The sequence below is a fragment of the Parambassis ranga genome, chromosome 7 (assembly GCF_900634625.1).
Source record: "Parambassis ranga chromosome 7, fParRan2.1, whole genome shotgun sequence".
NCBI classification, from domain to species: domain Eukaryota; kingdom Metazoa; phylum Chordata; class Actinopteri; family Ambassidae; genus Parambassis; species Parambassis ranga.
In genome coordinates, this window is record NC_041028.1 from 5,925,678 (window position 1) to 5,949,717 (window position 24,040).

The 24,040-nt window shown below is 41.0% G+C and overlaps 1 protein-coding gene across 1 annotated transcript in view; it reads right to left on the reverse strand.

Annotated features, from left to right (window-relative positions):
• The window catches only part of prickle2a (prickle homolog 2a), a 28,457-nt gene that overhangs the window by 1,972 nt on the left and 2,445 nt on the right, over positions 1-24,040 (reverse strand). Inside the window, exons 2-8 of the mRNA XM_028410582.1 lie at positions 6,625-6,809; positions 2,843-2,956; positions 2,603-2,740; positions 2,192-2,395; positions 1,565-1,751; positions 897-1,051; positions 8-812 (exon numbers count right to left, since the gene is read on the reverse strand). Of these exons, the coding sequence (XP_028266383.1) occupies positions 8-812; positions 897-1,051; positions 1,565-1,751; positions 2,192-2,395; positions 2,603-2,740; positions 2,843-2,956; positions 6,625-6,756 (1,735 nt within the window). The 5' untranslated portion in view covers positions 6,757-6,809. The remainder of the gene's footprint in view (positions 1-7; positions 813-896; positions 1,052-1,564; positions 1,752-2,191; positions 2,396-2,602; positions 2,741-2,842; positions 2,957-6,624; positions 6,810-24,040) is intronic.

Below are 24,040 nucleotides of genomic sequence, written 5' to 3' on the forward strand. Positions count from 1 at the left end.
ATTTTACCTGTAGCATTGGACATAGTGAGAGAGTCCATGGATCCACGTGGAGTCTGCTCTAGAGGAGTGAGGGGCTCATTGAAGCTCATGGCAGTGATGGGGTTCCTCCTGGTCAGTGGGGGTCTGCCATCTCTTTGGAATCCATGCAGACTGATGCTCCTCTTATCAGAGAAGCCCTGGTTCTGGCTGGACATCTCATTGAAACTCATCTGGGTGCGCAGCTTGTTGGGCCTGAACTCATCCTGGCTGTTGTGGTGGATCCAGTTTTCATTAAAGGAGTGGCCTCTGAGGGCTGCCATTGGGGTCCTCTTGGCATTGCCTTGTTCCTTCCCCCAGGAATCGGGCCTCTTTCCTGGGTTAGCAGGACTCTGGGCTGGTTGGTGAGCATTCGCATTAGGATTGTAGCCTTGCCTGAGGTTGCACTGTCCCATTAGATGTATAGGTGCTGGGGTGGGGGAAGGATCCCTCTGTGGTCCCTCGTAAGAAGCAGGAATATAGGGTTCATCCCGGCTCATCCACACCTGGTTAAGGCTCGGGGCACGGCTTGGAGTGCGGCTAGGTGTGCGGTTAGGTGTTCTGCTTGGAGTCTGACTAGAGGAGAGGCTTAACCGGTCCATCTGAACAGACAGGGGATCAATTTCAGCAGACAGACGGTCAGGCATGGGTGGAGGAGCTGACTGGCGGGCCTCGGCACTCCTCCGATCCTGCTCAGCATTCCTGCGCTCCTTCTTCCCAATCTTGGTGCTGTGGCGGGACTCACGGGAGCGAGCGCTTTGGAAGGCAGAGTCAGATGAATCTGACTCCTCCGGGTCCTGTTTGGATCAAAAACAGACAAATTATAGAACTGCTTTAAAAAAAAGATCTTGTGTACTTGTGTTCTTGTGTAGTTCTCTCACCTGTCCAGCACTGCAGGACCGTGAGCAGAAAATCTGACCCTGCTTGGGTAGAAAAGGGCGACCTAGCAGAGAGCGCTTGCAACGGGCACAGCAAAAACATTCCTCAGTTGCGTGCCAGTGCTGCCCATCATATGTCATCTGGCCCTGATCGATCCCTTTATTGAGATGAGAAAGAAAATAACCCATAGAATTATGAAATGTGTGCCAACCAGGCCTTTAGGGTTAAGCTAATTTTTATCAGATATAACTGTTGGTTTTATAACTGCACATAAAAATTTTGTACAAACAGATTTTTTTCTCCTCTGCAGCAAAACCTTTTTGATGCCATACCCATACACAGCGATTTGTAAGAGAGCAGGAATAAATTTCACCAGCTCTGCTCCCCAGCTCGAGGAAGTAATCATCTTTCACAGCTCCCATCTGGGTACAACATGGGAGCATCCTCTGAAACACACTCTTTCACTGTTACTGGAGCTTGGGATGATAATAACCATCCACATCTCACTGCACTGGATCCGCCTCTCCACAGCTGTGGCACACAAAGCTCATGGTGCTGATAACACCCACACTTACAATAAATGGCGGTTTTCTATGACACTAGTGTAAGAAAATCATGCCCATATGTTTTGATAACAGTTAACATATGTAGGTGGAGCCATGTGCTGTACCTATGTGCTCTCCACAAGCATCACAGTACTCTGCATAAAGGGACTCAAAGCAGTTGCAGCAGTGTGGCCGTCCATCTTTCATGATGTAGCGCTGGCCGCCAAGAGTGGTCTCACATTCGTAGCAACAGAAGTGCTTCATGTGCCAGTGCCTGCCTTCAGCCTCAGTGCATTCATCGGCGAAGATTATCTGCATGACAGAGACATCACGTTCAACAGCACATACAATACAATCCAATCAGTAGAGCAGAGTGTATACACAAGAGGATATTGAATTGATTATCTTTAGTAGTGGTAACTTTTGGATTTCAGGGCGCCATCTGTGGTAGTAGTTTTTACATTTTTTTAACGCTCCTTTGCTTCGAAAAACCACCAGAAGCATAACATGTTCCTAAACGTTCAATAAACAAACCTTCACTCAATGCATAGCACTGTGGCCAGAGTTATTGTTGTCTCAGGCCTGCTTAACGTAAATTACGGTTAGAAAACAAGCAGACTTTCTGAGATATGGCAAGAATACTAAGACATCTTTTCTCTCCAGACTGGCTTCAACCCCATCCAAGACTGTGAGCTATGAACCATTCAGCCATTTCCAACCCTTCAAGGGGCTCCGGGCCCAGCCAGGCGCACCTCATCACAGGCACAGCAGCGGGGTTTCAGCCTCTCGGAATGGTGCCGGCCGCAGTAGATCTTTCCATCCTGGTGGAAGTATATGAGATCCACCAACAGCTCCTCACATGTGCTGCAGACAAAGCAATGCGGGTGCCAGCATTTTCCATGACCCACCCTGGCAGCAAAAACTACAATGTCCCCTCCGTTTATCTGACCACCACACTGTAGGAAAGGAAAGGAAAGGAAAGGAAAGGAAAGGAAAGGAAAGGAAAGGAAAGGAAAGGAAAGGAAAGGAAAGGAAGACGTGGAGAAAAAGATGATGGTAAACTGAAAGATGCAGCAGCTGAGTTAAAGTTGAGAAAGTGAAATATTTTCAAAAGAATTCTTAAAGATGTTTGGCTGGCCAGAGTAATAATTTACTGAGTTAACCTTATCACAGATGGCTCCATTGATAGTGAGTGGGAAGGGACGGACGTTGCCTCTGCCCAAGTTGTCCTTCTTCCGCTGGTTGCTGAAGAGTATGAGCTCCCGTTTCTCCTCCTCATCCAGTGCATTACAGTAACGCACCTGACACAACACAGCTCATCATATATCATCATAAATCCATAAGGCATCCTAACTACCAAAAAAATAAGAACAGAAAAGACTGTTTTCTTTTTGTTTTAATACCTCATTATCATGTGGAGGCAACTGGTGAAGCAGTTGTTTGATGCGATACTTCTCCCCCGGGCTGTTAATGTAAGGGACCTTCTCCTCTGGTAAGGAGTTATAATACTGATGCACCTGAAACAAACGAAATTAAACAAGGATCGGAATAATTCAAATGAATATTAGGCCTACATTAATGCATTAACCGATCAGCCACATAGAGAAAAGCTGTGAAAAACATACGCTGAAGGACTGAAGGATAAGCATCCACTTTAGTCTTTAGTTTTGTGTTTAGTCCCTTATTGACCCTGAGACAAATACGTTTTCTAGCCACAACATTCTCTGTTGTACTAGCTGCTGTTCTTTGGCAGCATACAGCAGACTGAAGCTGAAAACAGCAGCCTGTCGCTGCTGGTAAACAAAATCAGATCTACCCAGAAAGTGTCATTTTTAAGTGACTAAAATGGCTGCTTTTTACCAAGTCGGTGGTTTGACACAATCTATTGTGTCATTTGAAGACATGTTGGGAAATAATATTAATGAGACTGACCCAAACACCTGTAAAAAATATGAAGTATGATATGAATCTGACTTACGCAGCAGCGAGAGGTTGTCTAGTTGACCATATTTCATTAATTCATGGAAACAAACCCTCCCAAATGACTCTGAAATGACTTTTAAATTAATTCATCATGGTCTTCATGCCAATATAATTTGTTTTTCTTGTGCCCTTGGAAGCCAGTGTCTGGAATTGAAAGTATGCAGCACAATGAGCTCCGTGCTGCTGCTGCTGCTGCTGCAGCTGCAGACACAACCTTGAATGGCATCAGGTTCTTTAAATTTTCAACAGCTAATATTCACATTGTGTGGAGGAAGTGAAAGGAAATTAGAATTCATGATGCAGTAGCACTTGGCATCTGTGGCCTGATCCTCCTTTTGAATGTACATGTTAGCGGCTGGAGCAGAAAAAAAACTTGATTTTTCTGTATGAGATGTAAACACTCGAAGAGTGGAAAGCAATCTTTGTCGTTTGTCTCTGATTTTATGCAGAACAGCCTTTGACACAAAGTGTTCAGTGCAGTGTAAAGATCTGTTTTGCTCAGGTTTTTCAGATTCAATTTACATAATCAGTGGGGTGGAGAGAGTGAGAAGGAGAGTGCATGTGTCTCTGAGTGCTGCCCCACTCTTGTTTCATTGTATGCTGTGGAAGGTGACATTGACCATTATACCAGCTTTGAAAGTCAAGTTAATTTGAGGTCACTTAACATTTTTCCAAAATCTGCACCTTCAAATAATGAATCAGGTCAGACTTACAAGTACACACGATTTACTGAATATTCATCCTCATATTTTGTCTTTCCGGCTGCAAAAACACTTTGAATACATACACGTTTTTTGACAATTTTTACAATTTTTTTTTCTTTTGTTTTGGTAAAATTGTTTTTACATTTTATTAATATTTTGAATTTGTCTTCTCTTAAATGATCCAAGTCTGCTTTTTGCCTTAATCATTATTTCCCCTGGGCTGTGTCCCTACTATATGGGGAGTTCAATGTAGGGTTTCATATAATGAACTCATTGTGAAAGTATTTTTGGACATTTCGGACACTACCTCCATCATTTTGATTGTGATTAGGGAGTGATTTCGAAAACAGCCCTGGTCTCTTTTTACAGGTATCTTCACTTCCTGTCCTCATTTGTCTCCAGCAGGCGTGATCACCTGGCCCTCTCTAATCAGTTCCACCTGTGTCCAATCACCCTCCTAAATGTGTGTATTTAAGCCGGGCATACACTGTGTGTTTTTTGGTCCGATTTTCGAGTCGTACAATTTTTACAGTGTGAGCACATACATCGTGAGCTATGACTTGACATCGCATGCGTTTTATTCGTGCTGTGTGAGTTGGTGTTAAACACAGACTTTCCCAAAATCGCACAGTGTATTGGAGGCTTTAGTCTCCATCTTCTCTCCTCATGTGCCAGTTTGTCTTTGTTCTTCTGTGGAAACCATACCAGGAAGTTTCTCATGTTTCTATGGTAATACCCAGACAGCTTTTTGATGTATAGCTTTAGCCTTGAGGATTTGGTAGCTTTTTCTTCTATTACTGTGTGACCTCTTGTGTACCTAACCGCTCCCTGCATAAAGACTTTTTGATTGAAACTTTCCTGCTCTTCGAGTCATGCTTGTGAGCCATTGTGTGTCTTGCCTTCTTAAAGTGAAAATAAAAATAAAAAGGGACCAATTCTTGGTATTTCTGGGCAGCCATGAACTGCAGGGCAGGGCAGTAAAACCCTCAAGTGGCCACTTGAGGATCTGCAGTTTTTGGCACTGTGCCTTCTTTTCTCATTGCCAATTGCTTGCCGATAGAGTTAATAGCTGGATAGTTTTAACCCGGGATACAGTTTAAACGACTTAGTTTAAGGTATTTCCTTGACAAACATCACGTGACATGATATTTTGGTAAGGATTATCCAGTAGTAATCTGTTTGGCTACAGTTTCTGACATTTTGTCAGAAACCTTAGGAACAAAGCATTCCATTAAAGCCAATCTTGCCTCAACTGAACCTTGTTGACAGAGTAAATGTGGTCAGGGAGTCTTTGAACTGCATTACATAAAGTGATGAAGTCTTTAAATATGTCATTTTGTTAATGACACTGTACACACAGAAACCAGCAGCGACAGGCTTAAAAATAAATCATTACATTCAAGTGCATTAAATAAGGAAGCGGGCTGCTGCAATTGCCTGCACCTCCTGTCGAATGACAGAGGCTGCAGCCTCTTTCAGCATCCTGTCAAGATGGCTGACTAAAGCAAATGACTGTTATCAGCCCATCCTGTCATCTGTTAACAGAGCCCTAGGAGGCCTGTTGCATTAGAGTGTGTCTTCCTACTAAATAAAGACAGAAGTGTTCAGTGTAGTCGAACACAACAGTGTTTCTCATCTCATAACAACAAAAATGAGAAACAATGGAGAAATATCTTCCTCTGGATTTGCACAACTGATTACATTATCTTGGTCATGCATGCAATTAAAAGACATTAAAACTGCAAATGAGTCCAGACAGCAGATTGTGAAACCTGCATGCATAAACACATCGCCACACAGTTTCAATTAGACTCATCCAAACATTCACAGACTGAAATTACTTCCAGTCCTTTGGGTTTAAATTTGCAAGGATACACTGGAAATATAGAGAAAGCTCAGGCTTAGTATAACAAAAGCATGATATTTGGAAAATAAGAAAATAAACTCAGTTAGGAAAGATCTAAAGAAGTCATGTACTTGATGGCTTTCTAAAAATAAAATCCTTGAGGTTGATTAATAGACAGACTCATCCTTTAAACTCATAAAACAGAGTGAACTCCACATCTATTCTTCAGACAATGCTATCAACCAATCAGTGTGTGGTTTCCTTTCATGGTTGCAGTTATGGTTGTCACTCTGTCTCACTCCGAATTTGGTTCCTACACAGCATGAGCTTCAACTCTGACAGCTGAAAAATGTCCGCACAATTATTCTTCCATGAAATGCCTGACAGCTAAGACATCCCTGCCCTTCCCCTTCTCCCCACTCCACCCCAAAGAGACTAAAACACCATGAAGGGGATTCAAACCAATGACGATCCATTGTCTTGTTTTCACATCATGAATATTAGGGAAATAATCGAATACTTTAACATCCAAATAATTAAATTCTTCTGACCGTCCCGGTTACATTTGATATGGTCCTGGCTAAAATAGGCTAATGAAGCACAAAGAAGGGTGTCGAATAAGAATTGGTTTGACTTTGTTGTTGTTGTGTACCTGCTCGGGACTGAGACCGGGAGGAACCCAGGCATATTCTTCCAGTGCACATCCGGAGTCGTCGTCAGAGGTGGAGTTCCTCTGGAAATCGTACATCAGCTTGGTGATGGTCTTCTCCATCTCCAGAGACATGGCTGTCACAACATGCTCCTCTACACAAACCCCTTCAGTAGACACAGGTATTCCTAAGGTAGAAACAGACAGACAGGAGAGTGAGGAAATAGGTTTAAAATAAATAAATAGGAGACAATAAAAGAATTAAAAAAAAAAGTGGCAAACCCAGCATACGATGACAATTCTAAAATCATACAAGGCTTTAGGCCTGGAATACTAGCTACTGATTTAACATCGACAACAAATTACAGACATTGCTGAGCTTGTGTTTGCTAGCAACATTTGCGTCAATTGAATTCCACATTTTATCCAAGTGCACAGAAGTGAACGGTTGTTCCCCAAATGGCCTCTTCAGGCTGGATCCCAAAGTGAGTCGCTCACAGACCTCAATGTTAAAATGTTCAACTATGTATTGCATACATTATATTAAAGCCAAAGGTATATGTATACACACATATAAAAGTGGCCGTCAGCCTGCCTTAGCTCCATCTTTGCCCATATCTGGATTAAACTGGAGTTAGGCAGAGTTAGGATTACTCTTTAGTAATCTTGTTTGGTGTGTTAGCATGCTAAAACATCTAACCTGTGCTTGATAAAGCCATTTTGTTCTTATAGGAAGTATCTCTGATCTTTAAGTTTATCAGATTTCACAACAATGCTGTTACATTTTGAGACATTTGTCACGTTAACCTTGATGTGGTGCTAGGGAAATGATCACCAAAGTATAATTAATTAACCTTCTGGGAGATTCCATTCAGTATTTTCCATCAAAATAATTATTCATATTAAATCTAAAATCTAAATAAATCTACACAGTATCACACCAGCACTTCAGCTCTGAGACATCATTAACAGCAGACCAGCGTCTAGTGCTTCACTCTAATGTATAGATTAGAGATCAATTTGATCTGCTCCTCCTCCTCCTTCTTTCTGTCTGAGACGAGAACAGCTGCACACATTACCGACACATGAATAATTAACAGGAGTAGGTATCGCCTCCACCACCAAAGTATGAAAATGAAATGCAACTCATTTTGCATGCAGCTCAAATATGTAGTGAGCCAGAAAGAAGTGCGAGATTGAGCTGTGTTTACATCTCATGGGTTGTTATTTTGAAAGCTGATGAGTGGAGATATTAGAATCAATTGAAGTAAATTGGAGTGAAACGATTTCGAAACGATGTCAAAATCTCACGTAGATGTGAAAAACACAGGGATAATTTAATTTGTTTTAATCGCGGCAACTGAACTGGACTCATTAAAGCAGATTTTGAACTCTTGGATATATCATGACTTGAATAAATGAGAGCGTCCACAGACATAATCAGAGAGTGTGAGCTGGACAGAAAATGAGTCAGTGGATGAGACGTTTGTGGCTGCAGGTCATGCATGAAGGTCACAGCAGTTCACTGACAAAAACAACACTGGATGATGGTCAGAGAGAAAGTGTGAACAGGTCCTGACATTTTTGATTCAAAATGATTTCTCTCCGGTATGAGACAGGTGCTCTTAGCTAGTTTCAGACAGCAACACTATTTCCCACAGATTAGAAATCACAGAAAAAAAACAGAGCTTAAGCAGTGGCCAAGGAACAGCAGACATTTCCACAGACTGAGCCAGTGAGTCAGCCTCCATCCAAGCGGAGCGGAGTGCTGTTTATCTCTCTAAGATGGGTGCTGCTGATTTCTTTGTGAAGAGAGATCGCAGGTATGTAACCTTGAGCCTCTAGCCTGGCCCGAGGCTGTTCGTCATTAGTGTATGGAGGCTGACTGAGAGTGGGCCTGCTGGCTAAGCTGCAGCCTGTTGCACCAGTCAGGCATCACTTCAAACAAGACGTACTCTGGCAATAAAAAAAAAAAAAAAATCAGAGCAGTGATTCAGGGCTGAAGTGCCTAACAACAGTTTTAAGCACATTTGGGCCAAAATTCCAACGTTTTGCTTACTACTTGAAATATTGTGGCAACGTTTGATTACTATCAAAACTAGCGGACAAGAAATACATTTATCTGTAAACAAAGAGCAACTGGTTAGCTTAGCTTAGCATAAAGACTGAAAGAACCATAAGAGACATTAGAGAGGAAAACAGATATGGAAGACACAAATAAGAAATGCAGACAACAAGATGGAGAAGGCTCCATCACTGCCTGAATAAAGCCACGAAGAACATTATTGTAAAAGTGAGCTACATGAAGGGCTCAGAACAGCAGTGGTGAGGTTCAAGAGCACTTTCATAGGAGGAAGACTGACTGCTCCCCCTTATTCCTGTAAAAAGTAAAGTTTGCACAATAAAGGGCTGCTGTGTGAGCAAAATATAAGGAGAACCTTTTGACATTTCATAGCAGTAGGAAGTAAGGACTGGTTTTAATACAAGCAGCGATCCTCCTTTTCTCTGTGGACCATCATTGAGAAGCATGTGCGCACAAACACACACACACACACACTCACTGTGAGATCGAGGGGACGACAGCGTCACTGATCGCACCAGTGCCTCGATTAATGGTCCCTTCACAGCCTACTTATTAAGATGTACTGTAAGTCTCTGCATTGTTAAACAAAGACACAGTTTCGAGTGTCCAACAGTTTCAACACAACGTGTCGCCTTTTACACCCCAAACTTTCTGACTGAATGCACATTCAGCCGGTACAGAAGGCTACTGATGAGTGTGTGACTTTTTGACGTAAAACACACTTGCCCGGCTGAGTGGTTAGTCATAACACACTCCTCTGTTCTTCCCCAGCAACACGAGGAGAGAGAGCAGAGACAAGTTGTGAAGTTTAGCTTCCTTCCTGGTGGAAGCATCTTTTGGGTTATTCATTTTTCAGAGAGAAGTGGTAAAATATTTAGGGAGAAAATAAATGTTTCAGTGTCTATTGTGTAGTTTTCTAACATTATTGTGATACGTTTATCTTTTGGGAAGAGAAGAGTTACATTTGCTGTGCTCACATTGACATTTGACTGATTGCTCTGTTTATTTAAATGCAAATCCCAATAAATCATGATCTATTTAATAATGTTAATTATACCTTCATTAAATGTTACTAAAACACCTTATCAATAGAGAAATACAGGATAGCTCTAATGACATTTAAAGTCATTTAATTTAATGGCATGAGACTTTATGGACACAATGGTATAAAATATGTGTGAGGTTCACTGAAAGCATTTTCTGTGCCGGGTTTAGTTTTATTTTTAAAAGCGCAGCTGTAATAAAAGGATCCTGGTCCTGTTAATTAACCGTGTGTAAAGGTCTGCAGCAGAAATAGACGATGCAGGATCAAGAGATTGCGCAATCAATCAATACACTTCCGACCAGATTAGAGGGGACTAATCAGTAAAATCAACTCAAGGTGTGGTTGGCTGGAGAAAATAGCTACAGACTCAGCCGACAATCAACAACCTTAAAATTGCTCTTGATTTTCTTCCAGTTTTTACCCAACATTCAAATCTTGATGAGATTCTAATTAGCAGACATTCAGCTAAATATCTGACAACAGTCTTAGTGACAGTAAAATCTGAATTTTGCTTATTCACATAAAAATCAAGCCTCTAACTATTTAAAGCAGAAATAGAAGGTCTTTAAGTTGATTGAAGCAACCGGTGTTTAAAGAGATATATGGACCATGTTTGGGTTAAAATGGCATTCAACATGCATTATGAGGCAAACATCTCCATCTCCATCCTCTGCTCTTTTTCTTGCCCACTTTGAGCCAATCCAGTAGATGTTACTCACAGCCCAAAGGAGAGATTATAGTCATTTTAACCAACCTTCAACCACTTCTCTTGTTTTGTTATTATTATTATTATTATTATTATTATAACCTACCTTATTTCAATCAGAATCAAATCAGATTTTATGTTGTTTTTGTCACTAATGAACAGAAAAGTTCAGTTAGTGTTTAGAGTCAAAGTGAAGGTGGCACTTTTCCAATGCTGTGATTGGTGAAGCATCAGGACATGTGGGTCATCACTGCTCTCCTTTTTGAAAGGTCAGTTTTTGAGGACGGGCTGCCCTGGATAGATGTCCATGTGCGCCATACTCTTTCCATTTCTTAATAATTGATGCAACAAGACTCCGAGGGATGTCTGCCGACTCAAAAAACAGAACATTTTAGGAAGCAGCTTCCATTGGGGTCAGAGTGATGCCTTTAATTTTGGGATGTGCAGATGTTGTTATGCTTCATATCCGATTGCTATTTTTTATTTATTTATTTTTTTAAAAAAGGTGCACTGGCAGGTACAATATGTAGATGAGAAGACAAGTCATCCAACATGTACCTCAGCGAGGCAGCAGTCAGCCAAACTGTAGGTCAGTTGGAAAAAACTCTCCAAGTTGCCATGGCGACGGATTGGTGTGCAAAGTCTTAAACAACACCCATCCACTAGTGTCTGTAGAAATTCATGACTTTATTGATTTAACAATAAAGTACAAGCAGAGGCAGACGTGTGATACATTTATTTGTTTCGGCGACCATCTTTGTTGAAAGGCATAAATCTCTCCTTCTTATCCCCCCACTCTACACACACACAAACTGACAGATCAATTAAATAATGGGCACCATACATGCTGTAGGATGCATTTTACTGTTCATAAATCATAACTGAACCTGACTTGAGTTTTCTCATAATTTGCGTCTCCTTCAGTTCAATCCAATTAGTAGTGTCTTCATTTACACATAAATTAACAGGGATTAATCAACATCTCTTTGCCAGAGGAGAGAACATCTTCACAACAAAGTGGGTAATTTTGGAGAACAAAGCAGAGAGGCTGCGCAGATAAACTCACAACAGCACAGATTTCATTGAGACTCTTCAAAACATGCAGTATTTGGAAAACAGTGAGAGAGAAGGAAAGAAATCTACGGAGAAGACAATAGATAAAGGGCTGTAGATGCAGCATTAAGAGCAGCATTTTTTTTTCTTTTTCACGTGTCATGCTTCACCCACCTCCCTCCTTCCTCCTCCCATCCTCATGTGCCTCTGACAGGCTCTGTGTGGGTGTGCATGAGAGAAAGAGAAGGAGAGGGAGTGATGGAGAGAAAAAGCTCTTATTTATGTAAAAGCTGACATGAGAGGAGGTGCTCGGCTGAAGCACAGAGCCTGACCGAGGCTCTATTAACTCTTCACAGTCAGAGCAATATCAATCAAAAAATCAACGTCGTGCTACAAAAGAACCCCACCTTCAATCTCTTTGTCTATTATCACAATACAGCATCTCAACAATGATTTGAATTTCCCATTGCCGTCAAATTCATTGCCTGTTTATATGCTCAGTTTTCTCTTAAAAACAACACCAACATGCTAATGAAGAGTAAAATTGGCATATTAAGCTTTTCATGAATATTTTCAATAACAGACCTAAACAAGTGCTTTCATATTATTTATGAAATTAGACTCATAACGGCCGCAAATCTTACATACAAAGCAGAACATAGGAGTGTGTAATTTGTCTCAACAGGTTCTAGGCTGTCAGATTCTATCAGTGCTGTACATAGACAATTATGTCACTGTAAACAAACACAGTGTGGAATTATTATTCCAACATACAGCAATTAATCACCCTGTTGCTGCTGTGCTCTGCAAAACACCACAGCTCAGGGTTGTTTTTTCTTTTTTTACTTGTAAAACAACTAAAATCAGATGCAACATGTTCACATCGTTTCACTTCTCCACGTCTCCAGTAATGGCAGCACTTTACTAACTTTCAACAGCATCACTCTCACCGTCAAAGCCTTGGCACATCCAATGAAATATTAACAGCAGAGTACAATGGAAGGTCTAAAGCTTTCTGCTCGTACGTGTTCTGTGACCACATGTGTGTAGTGGTTTAGTTTGTTCATGATAAGATGGTGGCAGCTTGACCTCTACAGAAAAACAGCAGCAGAGGTCAAATTTCAAAAGTGATTGAAGCATAATTAGCCCTCTGATGGGCAATCAGGCAATCTGTCCTGGATGTACCCAGCACCTTTTCTCCCCATTAACAGTTGGTATACGATCATGCATCTTTGCATAAATGGAAGCATGTACAGGATTGAGTAGGTTAAGACAATGGATGAAAGGATGAAATGTCATTTTACCTTAACAATGCTTTCTCTATCTTTAAGTGTCTTTGTCTTAAAGTGGATTTTGTTTGTCTTTTGACAGCCATTTAAAGGTTATCAGCCCATTTCATTAACAATGATCCATACAAGTAGTTTCTTGGTTTAGTCTACCCAACTAACTGGTTTACTGCTCTAAACCGAACCCTTCTGTCCCGACCTATTGTTCCCGCCTTTGTTGCTGTGTTTATGGGGCTTATGTTATCAGCCATTTTTACACATACTGCTCATGCAATGCAATTATGTTTCCTGAGCAGAATGAATCAAAACTGCAAGTACGACACAAAGCCAATAATAATAAAAAAACGAAAATCAGCAGCTTACATGTGGCAGTATTTGTTTTGTAGTTTATGTTTTGTAGTGTATTTGCCTGAACAGCTCAGTTGTTGTTTTTCTTGTTTAGACAAGCTTCTCTCAGCTTTTTAATGAGGAAAACATTCAAAGATGGCACTTTTTGTGTGTGATTATACTCAGAATACTTTTAATGGTAAAATCTTTCCGAGTCTCTTTCACACCTATTAAAAATGTTGAGCTGTAGTTAGATTATAGTTTTGCTTTTACAGAACAAAAAAGGTAAATTCTATTAATACACTTTGCTGTCCATGTATTATTTGTTTCATAAGCTGACATTGAGGTCTGTGTGACACTGAGGCTAATTTGACGGCTCATCTCAATCCTCAGTGACATAATCGACTGATATAATCAATTTTTACGGGACTACAAATAGATGAAATCTGTTATCATCCTCTTCACCTTCAGCGTTTTCCTGGTGCACATGGCTCAGCAGGTACCATCTGTTCAATGACACTCCCAGACACAAACAAAAGTTTTTAAAATAGATCATATTCATGTTGCAATCAGCCACACAACACAATGTCCTTTCACAAATATTTAAATGCATTTCACACAGTTGCGTGGTGACACACAACAAAGCACTGCTGGCATGACTGAAACAGTAACCTACTGCTCCACTGATGCTGGTGTGTCAGCCTTCCTGCTGAACTAACAACAGCCCAAAAATGTCAACCCTTGGCCTCTTTCCCCTCCCCTGCTGACCTCACAGTTACCCTTGATTAATAATAAAGGGCTATAGACACACACATATAGACACACACATAAAAGACAATCCTCCAACTCACAGCCTTTCTCGCCCCCACCACCACCACCACCAGTGACGGGGGAATTATCTTACACAGCAGGGAACAAGTGTGCCAGAGCACAGTAACCTTCCATACAGAATAATAGCACGGGAGCTGGTCACCATGGAGTCAGCCTGGTTGAGTAAATACAGTAACCCTTGCCCGACTCGCTCAGATATATACGCCCATGTAATGAAAAGGAAATGCTCAGTAACAGCATGGTAACCAAGTGAGAGGCTTGACAGGAAATGTGTTTATCTGAATGTAGACACAAAGATGCAGGAGATGATTAGTTTGCGTCTGTATTTTCCAGAAGAACAGCAAATAAAACAAGGCGTTGGTCGATAATATATAAATAAATATATGTTTATATATTAGATCTGGCAGAGAAGAAAGAGTGAAAAACATGTTCTAAAATGACATCTTTCAAGCAACTTCAGTGTCCTTCATTCCTCCATCTTGTTTATTAATCTTAATGTGCACAGAAGGGAGGTGTGTGTTTGTGTGTGTGTTCAATGGCTCTCTGAGGTCTGCATGAAAAATCATTATCAAGGACGCTCATAAAAAAAAAAAACAGCTACAGTCGTCTGATAGAAGCTCAGAAATCTACCGCTTTATCGCTGAGGACAAGTTTCTGGTTTCCTCTTCATTAACTGATTGACTCTGATTGGCTGTCAATAATCCAGAATTATGTAACCCATCATTTTAATAACAAACAGCTCTCTTGTAGCACCAATCAGCTCATAATCCAGTTATGAGGATTAAATTCTTACTGCAGCTTATTTGGATCAGGACTAACAAGAAATTAATTGAAAGGGGCTGACCCTATAGGAATAAAGCACTGCGGTTCAGCTGGCAGAACAGACTGAGAAAAGCTCAGTGTGAAGTGACAATGCTGGTGATATAATTGGGAACATAGCACACACTCAAAGTGGCCGTCTGCATTACTCACACGGTGTTGTCATCAGTAGCTGCAGGGACATAATTTTCATGTGCCGAAGCTTCCAAACGTACAGGCAAACTACACCAAAACGAGCCTAAATGAAACCAATTAAATCACACACACATACACACACTACTGTCTGTGGTCCTGATGTGCTAATTGGTGGAGGTGTGTTCCCTGGAATCTAAAGTAGGACTCTCTTACCTACAGATGCACAAAATTTCACAAGGACCTGAAAAGCTGTAATTAAAGGGTGACACATTTCTGTTCCTCTCCCACTGTGTGTGGGATGGCCTGAAATAGAATTGCAGGGTTTCAACAGGCAAATCGCTTTCTCTCTATACACCACTGCACAGGCACCAGCCTGCGACTCGGGGAGGGGAATCGGATACTGTCTGAGCTAACCCCGTCTTTGTGGGAATTTTACAAAATGACTTGACAGACAGGCGTGATCAGGTATGATGACAGGCAAGGCTGAGGAGCAGTGGACTGCCACAAGGGAGGGACTTTGTCTGGAAATGGCAACACACAAACATAAACACACACACAAGCTCATACACACTTGACACAAAGCGGATCAGTCTCTAGGCTGAGCCTGTGACCTGTGTGAGGAGTACAGCTGGTTGAGCAGCAGTGTATTTTCTCCCTTGACTGCAGCTGCTGATTCATAAACTGAGGCTAATTCCTGTTGTGTGATGCCATTTACATCATTTGCCTGAGGCTGTACTCTTCAATATGGGGCCATTTTTATTCCACAGAGCCTTGTGTTGGTGGATGGGTGATGGGGATACATGTGTGCTAAATCTGTGCAGGCGTGTGTTTATTTGTCTATGCATGTGTGTGTGTGTGTGTGATGGTTAATGTGATCGTGTGAGTATGTGTGAGAAACAGAACAGGAGAGAAAGAGTCTGTTGCTATGCATTTTTACATGTCCTCCCACTAGTCTCTTCACATGAAACATCATGGCAGAGAGGAGTTGAGCACACATAGCTGAGCCTTTTTCCTCGGGATGCAACATTTTAGCAATAAAAGCTCTAAAAGCTTCAGTGCATCATTGAGTTGGGCAGATCCTTCAGCCGTATTGATGCTGTGAGGAGGAAAAAGGGCTTGAACCCCCTTAAATTGCTTCTTGTTTTGCCAGATTGCTCCATTACTTAGATGGGTTCCAGGGTTAGGGGGATGGGGAAGTGGCTGCTGTGTTTTATCATCGGATCAAAGAAGTATGTTATATCGTAGTTTAACCTGCGGTGAGCATGTTATATGGGTTATTATGTAACGTTTGAGTTATGTAAAGGGTTCAAAAACTAGGCGCACATTTAAAACGATTTCTTCCTTTATGCTACTGATTATGGGAATCTGAATGACCAAATCATTGCTCGGTACATTTCAAATTTATGCACTATTACTCTAAATATGAATTTGACAGGGTCATTACAATTTGTGTTCAACATCCTTGAAATACGTTGATATCAGCAAGGTTTTGGACATAACACTGAACAGATGTGCTAAAGGAACAAAAGAGTTAAGTACTCACAGCTTTATATAAATTATTCATGTAAACAAGTGGCAAATACTGGAATATCTTGTAAAATCGGGGCATCACTTCATGAGATGTAAAGCTCAGGTTTTTCAAAATGAATGACATACTGCACCTCTGGTCTTTGTCAAAACCACATAAAGTGTAGCACATGCTGTCCAGCACTGCAGTATGATCCAGATAACTTAAAATGAAAACTAGAAAAGGGCATTTCCTGAAGAAAATGCAAGTTTGATTGCTGCAGCTGAAGCATTGCTTTGAATGCTGATGTGAAGGATTGCTCTGAATTGCTGGAGAATCAGAGCAATTCAGAGCTTTGTATGCCTCTGTGTATGCCTCTGTGTGTCAGCCTGTTACCATGGTAACAGCAGAGGAGACCTCAAAAACCACTCCATCTTTGAGAGCCTGGCATGCAGAAATGATTCGGAATTAGAAAATTCTGAATACAAGTTTGATAGAGCAGCATCTAATCAGCATTTTAAGACAAAAATGTAGCGTGAAATTTGTAGGAGGAGATACATTTGGCAGATGACCCTCGTTGAAGGGCTTTCTCATAGACTCCCATGTTAAAAATGACACCAAAATTGCATTTGAAAAATGATAATTTTTTGAAGTTGACCCGGAATGTCCTCTGTGAGATGAACATTTTGATAGTTGAATGGCTGAAATCGGTCAATGTATGCTGAAGATACGCTGCGCCAAAAAACATACGGAAGAATAAGTAAGAAGAAGAAGAAAGAACAAAAGTTTGAAGCAGAAAAATCTAACTTGAAGTCAATATTACATGAAACGTGTGCCAATTTCTGCCTCTCAGCTGCATCTCTATGTGTTTATGGGGGTGGGACTGTTTCTATACTAGACAAAAATGGCATTTTTTTGTGGGGACATATTCAATAAGACTGCATTTAAAAGGTTAGTCCAGAGACAGGTTATGTTGTGTCTAGTTCCCCCCAAAATCAGGTAATTCTTTTTTTGTGGCTTTTAGTGGTATTGATGTGACCGCTTTGGAAACCATTATATTGGCCTTCTCTCTGATATAATGGAACTTATTGGCACTCGGCAGCTTGTGCTGCTCAAAGTGCCGAAAAATACAACAATCATGACCCAGTCCAGTTGCTCTAGAAACTCCACAGACCTCATTGTTAGCCATTTCATGTAGAGACTATTTTCTACTGAACCGTCCCTTTAAGAATGAGAATTTCTTGATACAATAAATGAGCCGATCAGGAGTAAAAACTTGGGTTGCTTTAGCACCACACATTTGATGCATCAGTGCACTGTAAACAAAACAACAGCATCTGTTTGCCACTGAGCCCTGGGTTTAAAGAAAGCAAATCCACAAATGAATATGTAGAGTAGGGTACCAATTCAAAGTCAAAGGAGAGTAGCCACTGCAGGAGTGATTCATTCGATGCCCTCTGTCATTGTTTTTCTTTTCTTTTTTTTTTTTTTTTAAATCAAACTAGTGCTTTTGTGTAGCGGCACAGTCGACAATGAACATGCAGTGACTCACACCAGATTTGCTGAAACCAAACAAAGACATATAAACTGACTGTGACAGTACAAAAGAAGAAGACGATCAGATGGGACAAATCTATCGGGTCTCAATAAGCTCGAGTCAGAACAAGACAAAGATGTGTGAACGGAACAAATCTATGAATATGTGATGGTCTGAATCTGCTTCAGGTGTTCCCACTGAACTTGCAAATCTCTGAATCACTTACACTTCCATGACTGGAAAAGTAGAATTACAGGCTGGGGGGAAATGGCTTTGCTAAGGGTATGATTGCATGGAGCAGTAGGCGCCACCATTATTTCTGATGGAGCCACACACAATGCAATGCGATGATGCTGTAAAGTTTACCAAATGCAACAGCACCTAGCCTGTGTTGGCTGAATGGATACAGCTGAGACAATGCAACAAGTGCCAAAGAAAGGGTCAGCCTTTCTCTGTGTATTGAGGTGATCAGTTACCATTAGCCTAATAACCATTCAGCTAGCAGCTCAAAGCTGTAGATGATATCACAAAACATAATTAACTAATGAGAAAACCTGGTGGCCATTAGCAGTGTGTTTCTGCAGCTGAAGGGCAAAGACAAGATGTCGCACCTAAATGGGTTACAGTACAGCAGGGACTCTGAGTGTGTGTGTGTGTGTGTGTGCACGAGAGAGAGCGAGAGCTTTGGGCTGAGACACAGTGGAATAAGAGGAACAATTATGATACCCACTCATTTTGTGATAAGAGCTGGGAAGAAAAATAAATATATTAAGCAGCTTAATAGAGGGTAGATAAAGGAATAAGATCTAGTGGAAAAAAAAGACAGAAAAAAGAGATGGAGATTATGTGAAGCAACATAAAAAGGATAAAAGGATCACAATGGAGGTGAGGAGACAAGGGGTCCAAGGGGAGAAGGCTCTGTTCCTGACTGAACTACAAATGGAGACCAATCAGCCTTGAAGTTGCCATGTTTCAAATTTTAGAGCAGCTTCAAAGCTGTCAATCTGTCTGGGCCAAAAAGACAGCTTCAGGTCTAACAGAGTTTATACACACGCCCCTTTAAAGATGCTCAGAAATACTCCGAGAGCTGGTTATAACACCAATAGCCTGCGACTGGAGCATCAATATCACAGGTTTGAACTCTTCAGCTTTGGTCTAGTTACAAACTGGACTCTGCACAGGTTCCTGTCAGGTAACACGGATATACACAGACCTGAGTTACACAAATCCACTTTAAGACACAACCAACAATCTGAAGGTATAATATAGCATAGCTATCCTAATTGGTTTTTAACAATGCCGCTCTAGTCTAAAGGCAATAAATCTACTACAACATCTGTTCAGTGAAGTCTTTAAGCCTGCGAAAATGGAAAGCGCTGTATATGTTGTCGGATTAACAAGTGCTATTAAATCATGCCTGTTAAAAGTGTAAGAGGTACTTAGCTTCTCTAAACTCATTATGGGATGATTTAGGGCTTGCCTGAGCGACGCTCCGCTGAGGCCATGCATGACGCTGCAAGCCCGGAGAACGAGGGGGTAGTGTCCTGCTGCTGGAAAAATCATTAGCTGAAACCTCAAATTCAATTACTTTGCTGCTACTGGATTTCTCCTGATGGTCCTCTGCAGAACTCTGCAGCCACAATAACTGCCATAAAGCCCCCATTATTTTGGGGATCTCCCTTGGTCATAGGAGAGAGAGGGGGGGGGGTCTCACTGGGGGAATGACTACTTGTGCACAGGTGTGAGCAGCGGAAAATGATGCAAAAGGAAAATGTATCTGTGCCATGTTCAGGTGATATGACAATATGATCTTATGTCCCATTAATGTAAGCGTAACTTGGGCAGTCATGTGTTTGGTTAGAAGTAACAAAAACATGTGTTGAGGGTGTGTTGCAGGGTGTTTTTAGCCAATGTTTGCCACCTAATAACCTGTCCCATTAATGTTTATGTAGCTTTAAATACTTACAGCTACAACATATAGTCTGGTTCAGTAACTCTCTGTTCTGGCCAAAGATCCATATGTGAGGCCACCAGATAATCAAGAATCAATAATGGAATCATTATTTTGAATATTCTTTGCTGTGTATGCTGCAGATATTAAAAAACTGATACATTAACCTATACCTTAGCCTATGAGAGTCACATTTATTTAAAGGGTAAGACAACGTCAACATATTTTAAAGTATTAAAAATATAGTTGTCTGAGTAATCTAATGGAATAAATCAAAACAATATTTGTGGACTGTCCTCTGTATTAGACCACTATGTGCATTTGTTACAGGAGATAAACAAATCACAAGAGAACAGCAACAATGGGTGTGTGTCTAAAAGGAAAGTCAGAGGCATGAAGTGAGCATGTAGGCTGTAAGCACCTTTCTCCACTCCTGGCTTCTGGGGGGCCCCGAGGGAACAGCTGAGCCCTGCAGTGGGAGCGCTGTTGGTACGCCACGGGCTGAGACAAGTGGATTAACAGTGATCTTATTCTGCTTGATGAGGGGGTTGATGAGAGGCAGGTGGTGCAGCACCGGAGAAGTCTTTGAGTGAGTGTGTGTGTGTGTTTTTCACAAAGGAGGTGTAATAGTTAACAGCTTTTCCTGCATCACATTCCCATCTCGTCAAAGCCGTTTAGAGTGACGCAGAGCTCATAAGAGGAAACCGAAGATTTTTGGTGAAGTAATTCCTTTGCAGTTTATTGGGAACGTAAAATTTAGAGCGGGAGTTGTTGACTTTATCTTACATTAAATAAATTAACATTTTTGTGAGCAAATCTAAATAAAGTAACCTAAAGTAAATACTTAAATTATTAAATTAAAATATCATTTTCCTATGAAAAAGGAAAGATTGTACGAAGTGAACATTGCAGTTGTGGCATAATTATTTCATAATAGCAAAGGCATGAACATTTCAAACTGACTGAGTATAATCAAAATTCAGAATATTTTGCTTCTCCCTATATAGAGCCAACTTTTTTATTATTTTTCCTGTAAATGAACTCTAAACTGTTGTGATGAACAGCCCCCCCATACATTACAGTTTACTGAGTCACTTTATTTCTGATCATAGAAGAGTTTTTGTGAAGATAGAATTCACTGCCAATCTTAAAACTTTGCACAGTTTTCATGCATTTACAATTGTATTAGGGTTGAGAGGGGCACACGAAGTCATCAAACGTATTTCAGGACACAGATGGAACTGTGAAAAAGATAAACTGGAGTAAAAATTGAATTTACAAGTAGATTTGTCTTTAAAATTGAAAGACCAACAGAAAATATAACCAAGGAGGGGGAGACCGAAAATAGCACAGCGCCCTGCTGGATTTAGATCGGGGACATGGGGTGAAATCGGGTTCTTTCCATATCTGGGTTTATGTATCCTTGTCCTTTATCTGTGACCTGGAAATCAATTAGGCCTGCCAAAGGGTGATGCCGAGTCTTTTCATAACAGTTTTATTTAGCTAAAGGGTCGGGGACAAGATGACACTCAGCACTACAAAAACAACTAATAATTTGTACATTTGACAGTCTCTTTTTTCTACTTTAATTGTTGGTGTAAAACTGAGTTGAAAAATGAAGCAAATGTGAAAGGGCCAAACATTGCCATTATGTCACATCTTATGGCCAGAAGAGTCAATCAGCATTGACCTGCATGTTAAAATGCTCATCTTTACACCTTTACGGCTCAGCATCCTTCAAGTAATGTCCCTGTAACCACTGAGTGAGGTGAGATCATATTAAATTTATCTGGCAGATCAAACAATATGGCTGCTGCAGCTGCTGATGTCCTTGTCACAGAAATCAAAGTCAGTCACAAAGGACCCCACCCAACACACATTTATATACATTTACTGTTCATACTTACAGAGACATGCTTGCATTGACCAATTAAATGTGTGTCTGCTGCCATTTTGTTTGTGTATTTTATGTCTGTGTAAATAGTTTTTGCATGTGAAAATGAGCTGTGTTGCATGCATATAATGTGTGCACTGTATAAAAAATCTATTTCAGAAGCCTAGTAATGGCACCATTAGTGTGAGGACAGAGTGAGTATTAAACCTCAGGGCATAGCAGCACCACAGATGATTCCCCTAGAGTTAACTTTCCTCATATCCATCAGTCAGAGAGGCCAAACTAGCACCGCAATCAACACCAACAACACCAGCAGCAGCAGCGAGCCACATTTACATCATGCTGTCACTCTCCTCTGGCAATAATCCATACACCTGCACCATGACTGCAGCCTCTGTTTGTCCCCGATTCTGTCGGTAACTTTTAATTTCAGGGAAACGGTCTCCCTCTCACTGACTAAGCATAAACTGCGTATTGTTCTCTTTAGTGATCCCTATCATAAGCCAGTCAGCACTTGCTGGGTTACACAGAGATTGGATAGAAACTGCTGAGATGTGGTGCTGAATCGAGTTTAAGCCCCAAGCTTTACAAATCTGTACGCCTCTGTGCCCTCCTCGTCTATTCTTCCAGTCCACCCCCTTTTTCTTTCTTTTCATCTGACGACAGCGAGAGAGAGACGTTTGAACCAGAAGCCTCACAACTGGCCAATAAGCGAGCAGAGGAGCAGATGGTAGGAAGAGTGGGTCCAGATGGAAATTTCTGGCCTGTGCAGCAAAGCTAGCACAGAAACACCCTGACACTAAGTGCTGAGGAATCTTTAAAGAATCAAAGTGAGTCAGGATGTTGGTGTTGATGAACCCTGAATAATGTGGCAAACAGGACCCCGACGCAGCTTTGGGAACAATTACAGAAGTTTGCTATGATCAAGTAGCAGCGGTCTCAGCTCTACAATAAGCTTTAATGAGCAAGTTAATGATTGGTTTATTCTAACCAATTACAGGGCTTTAATATGTCACTTGGGAGAACATTAGTCATCAGACAGCAGCCTGCCGCAGAGAATCATCCAGGAGCTATACTTCAAAAGGGGGTTGACTGGGGTAACGACCTGTTGGAGGGAAAATATTCACCTTTCACTCCACATGGTAATCAAATCAAGCCGTCTGTCCCCAAACTTAGAACATGATTCACCTACTTCATCCTCTCTGTATATTACACTGTATTTATGTAGAAAAATACCAGTAAAAGCATCAAGTCCGAATAGCAACAAGATGTTTGTCGTCACCCATAGTCCTGTTATATAGACAAGAGGCAATTAATGTAGGTGACTGGTGAGTGAAATAATGTAAAGACAAAGGAAAAAGAGTGAGTCAGGTTACATTCAAAGTCTCTCGGTCCTGGTTTAGGTATTTTCTTAACATTCATTGCCCATAAAACATAGTCCATAGAATATCAGCTGACATTTTCATTGCCATCTATTTTATGAGAACACTTGTTCTAGCCAAGGTTCCTGCAGTTTTCTGTGTCCCAGGTAGAACATTTAAAGCTCCAACGTCATCCACAATCACGCTTCTTTAAGTCTAAATGTAATCTTCTGTAAATCAGGTTGATGGCCACTTACTGTCTCTGTTATTACAGGATATCTCCTGCTGTTTTGTCCACCTAGTAGATCTTTCTTTGACAGTTTGATGCACTTCTTTACGACATAGTATTGTAAATTTAGTTTCTAAAATATCTAGTTACTGGAAACATCCCATGTAAGATCCCAGGGCTGCAGCCGTACATGGAGTAATGTGGTGGAATGAGCATCAGCAAGTGGCGTCACTTTCCTCCTCTACATCCAATTGATGTTTCTACTTCTGTGTTGAGTTTTTTCACGCAGATAGCAGTGTGTGCTCTTTGTTCTGTTCTGGCTGTGTCTCGTGACGAGTCTGCACTGTGCTATATGACTCTAGAGCTGCGTCATCACTGACTGAACACTGCAGGATGAAAACATAGTCAGAGATACATGACTTCTGTTCAAACATCACACACTGTTATCAGCAACTTGAAGCGATGTCACTTATTACATCGAACTCTAGTAATTCTACCTGTTTATTTAGCAAATGGTAACATTTTGTCAACAGCTCATTTTGAGACAGAAAGACATAAAAAAAAAACACTTGAGTTTCACGGACAACGATTTAGACAGAGCTGTTCACTGGTGTCTCCGCAGTGAATACAATTCCCATTTTAATTTAATCAGTAG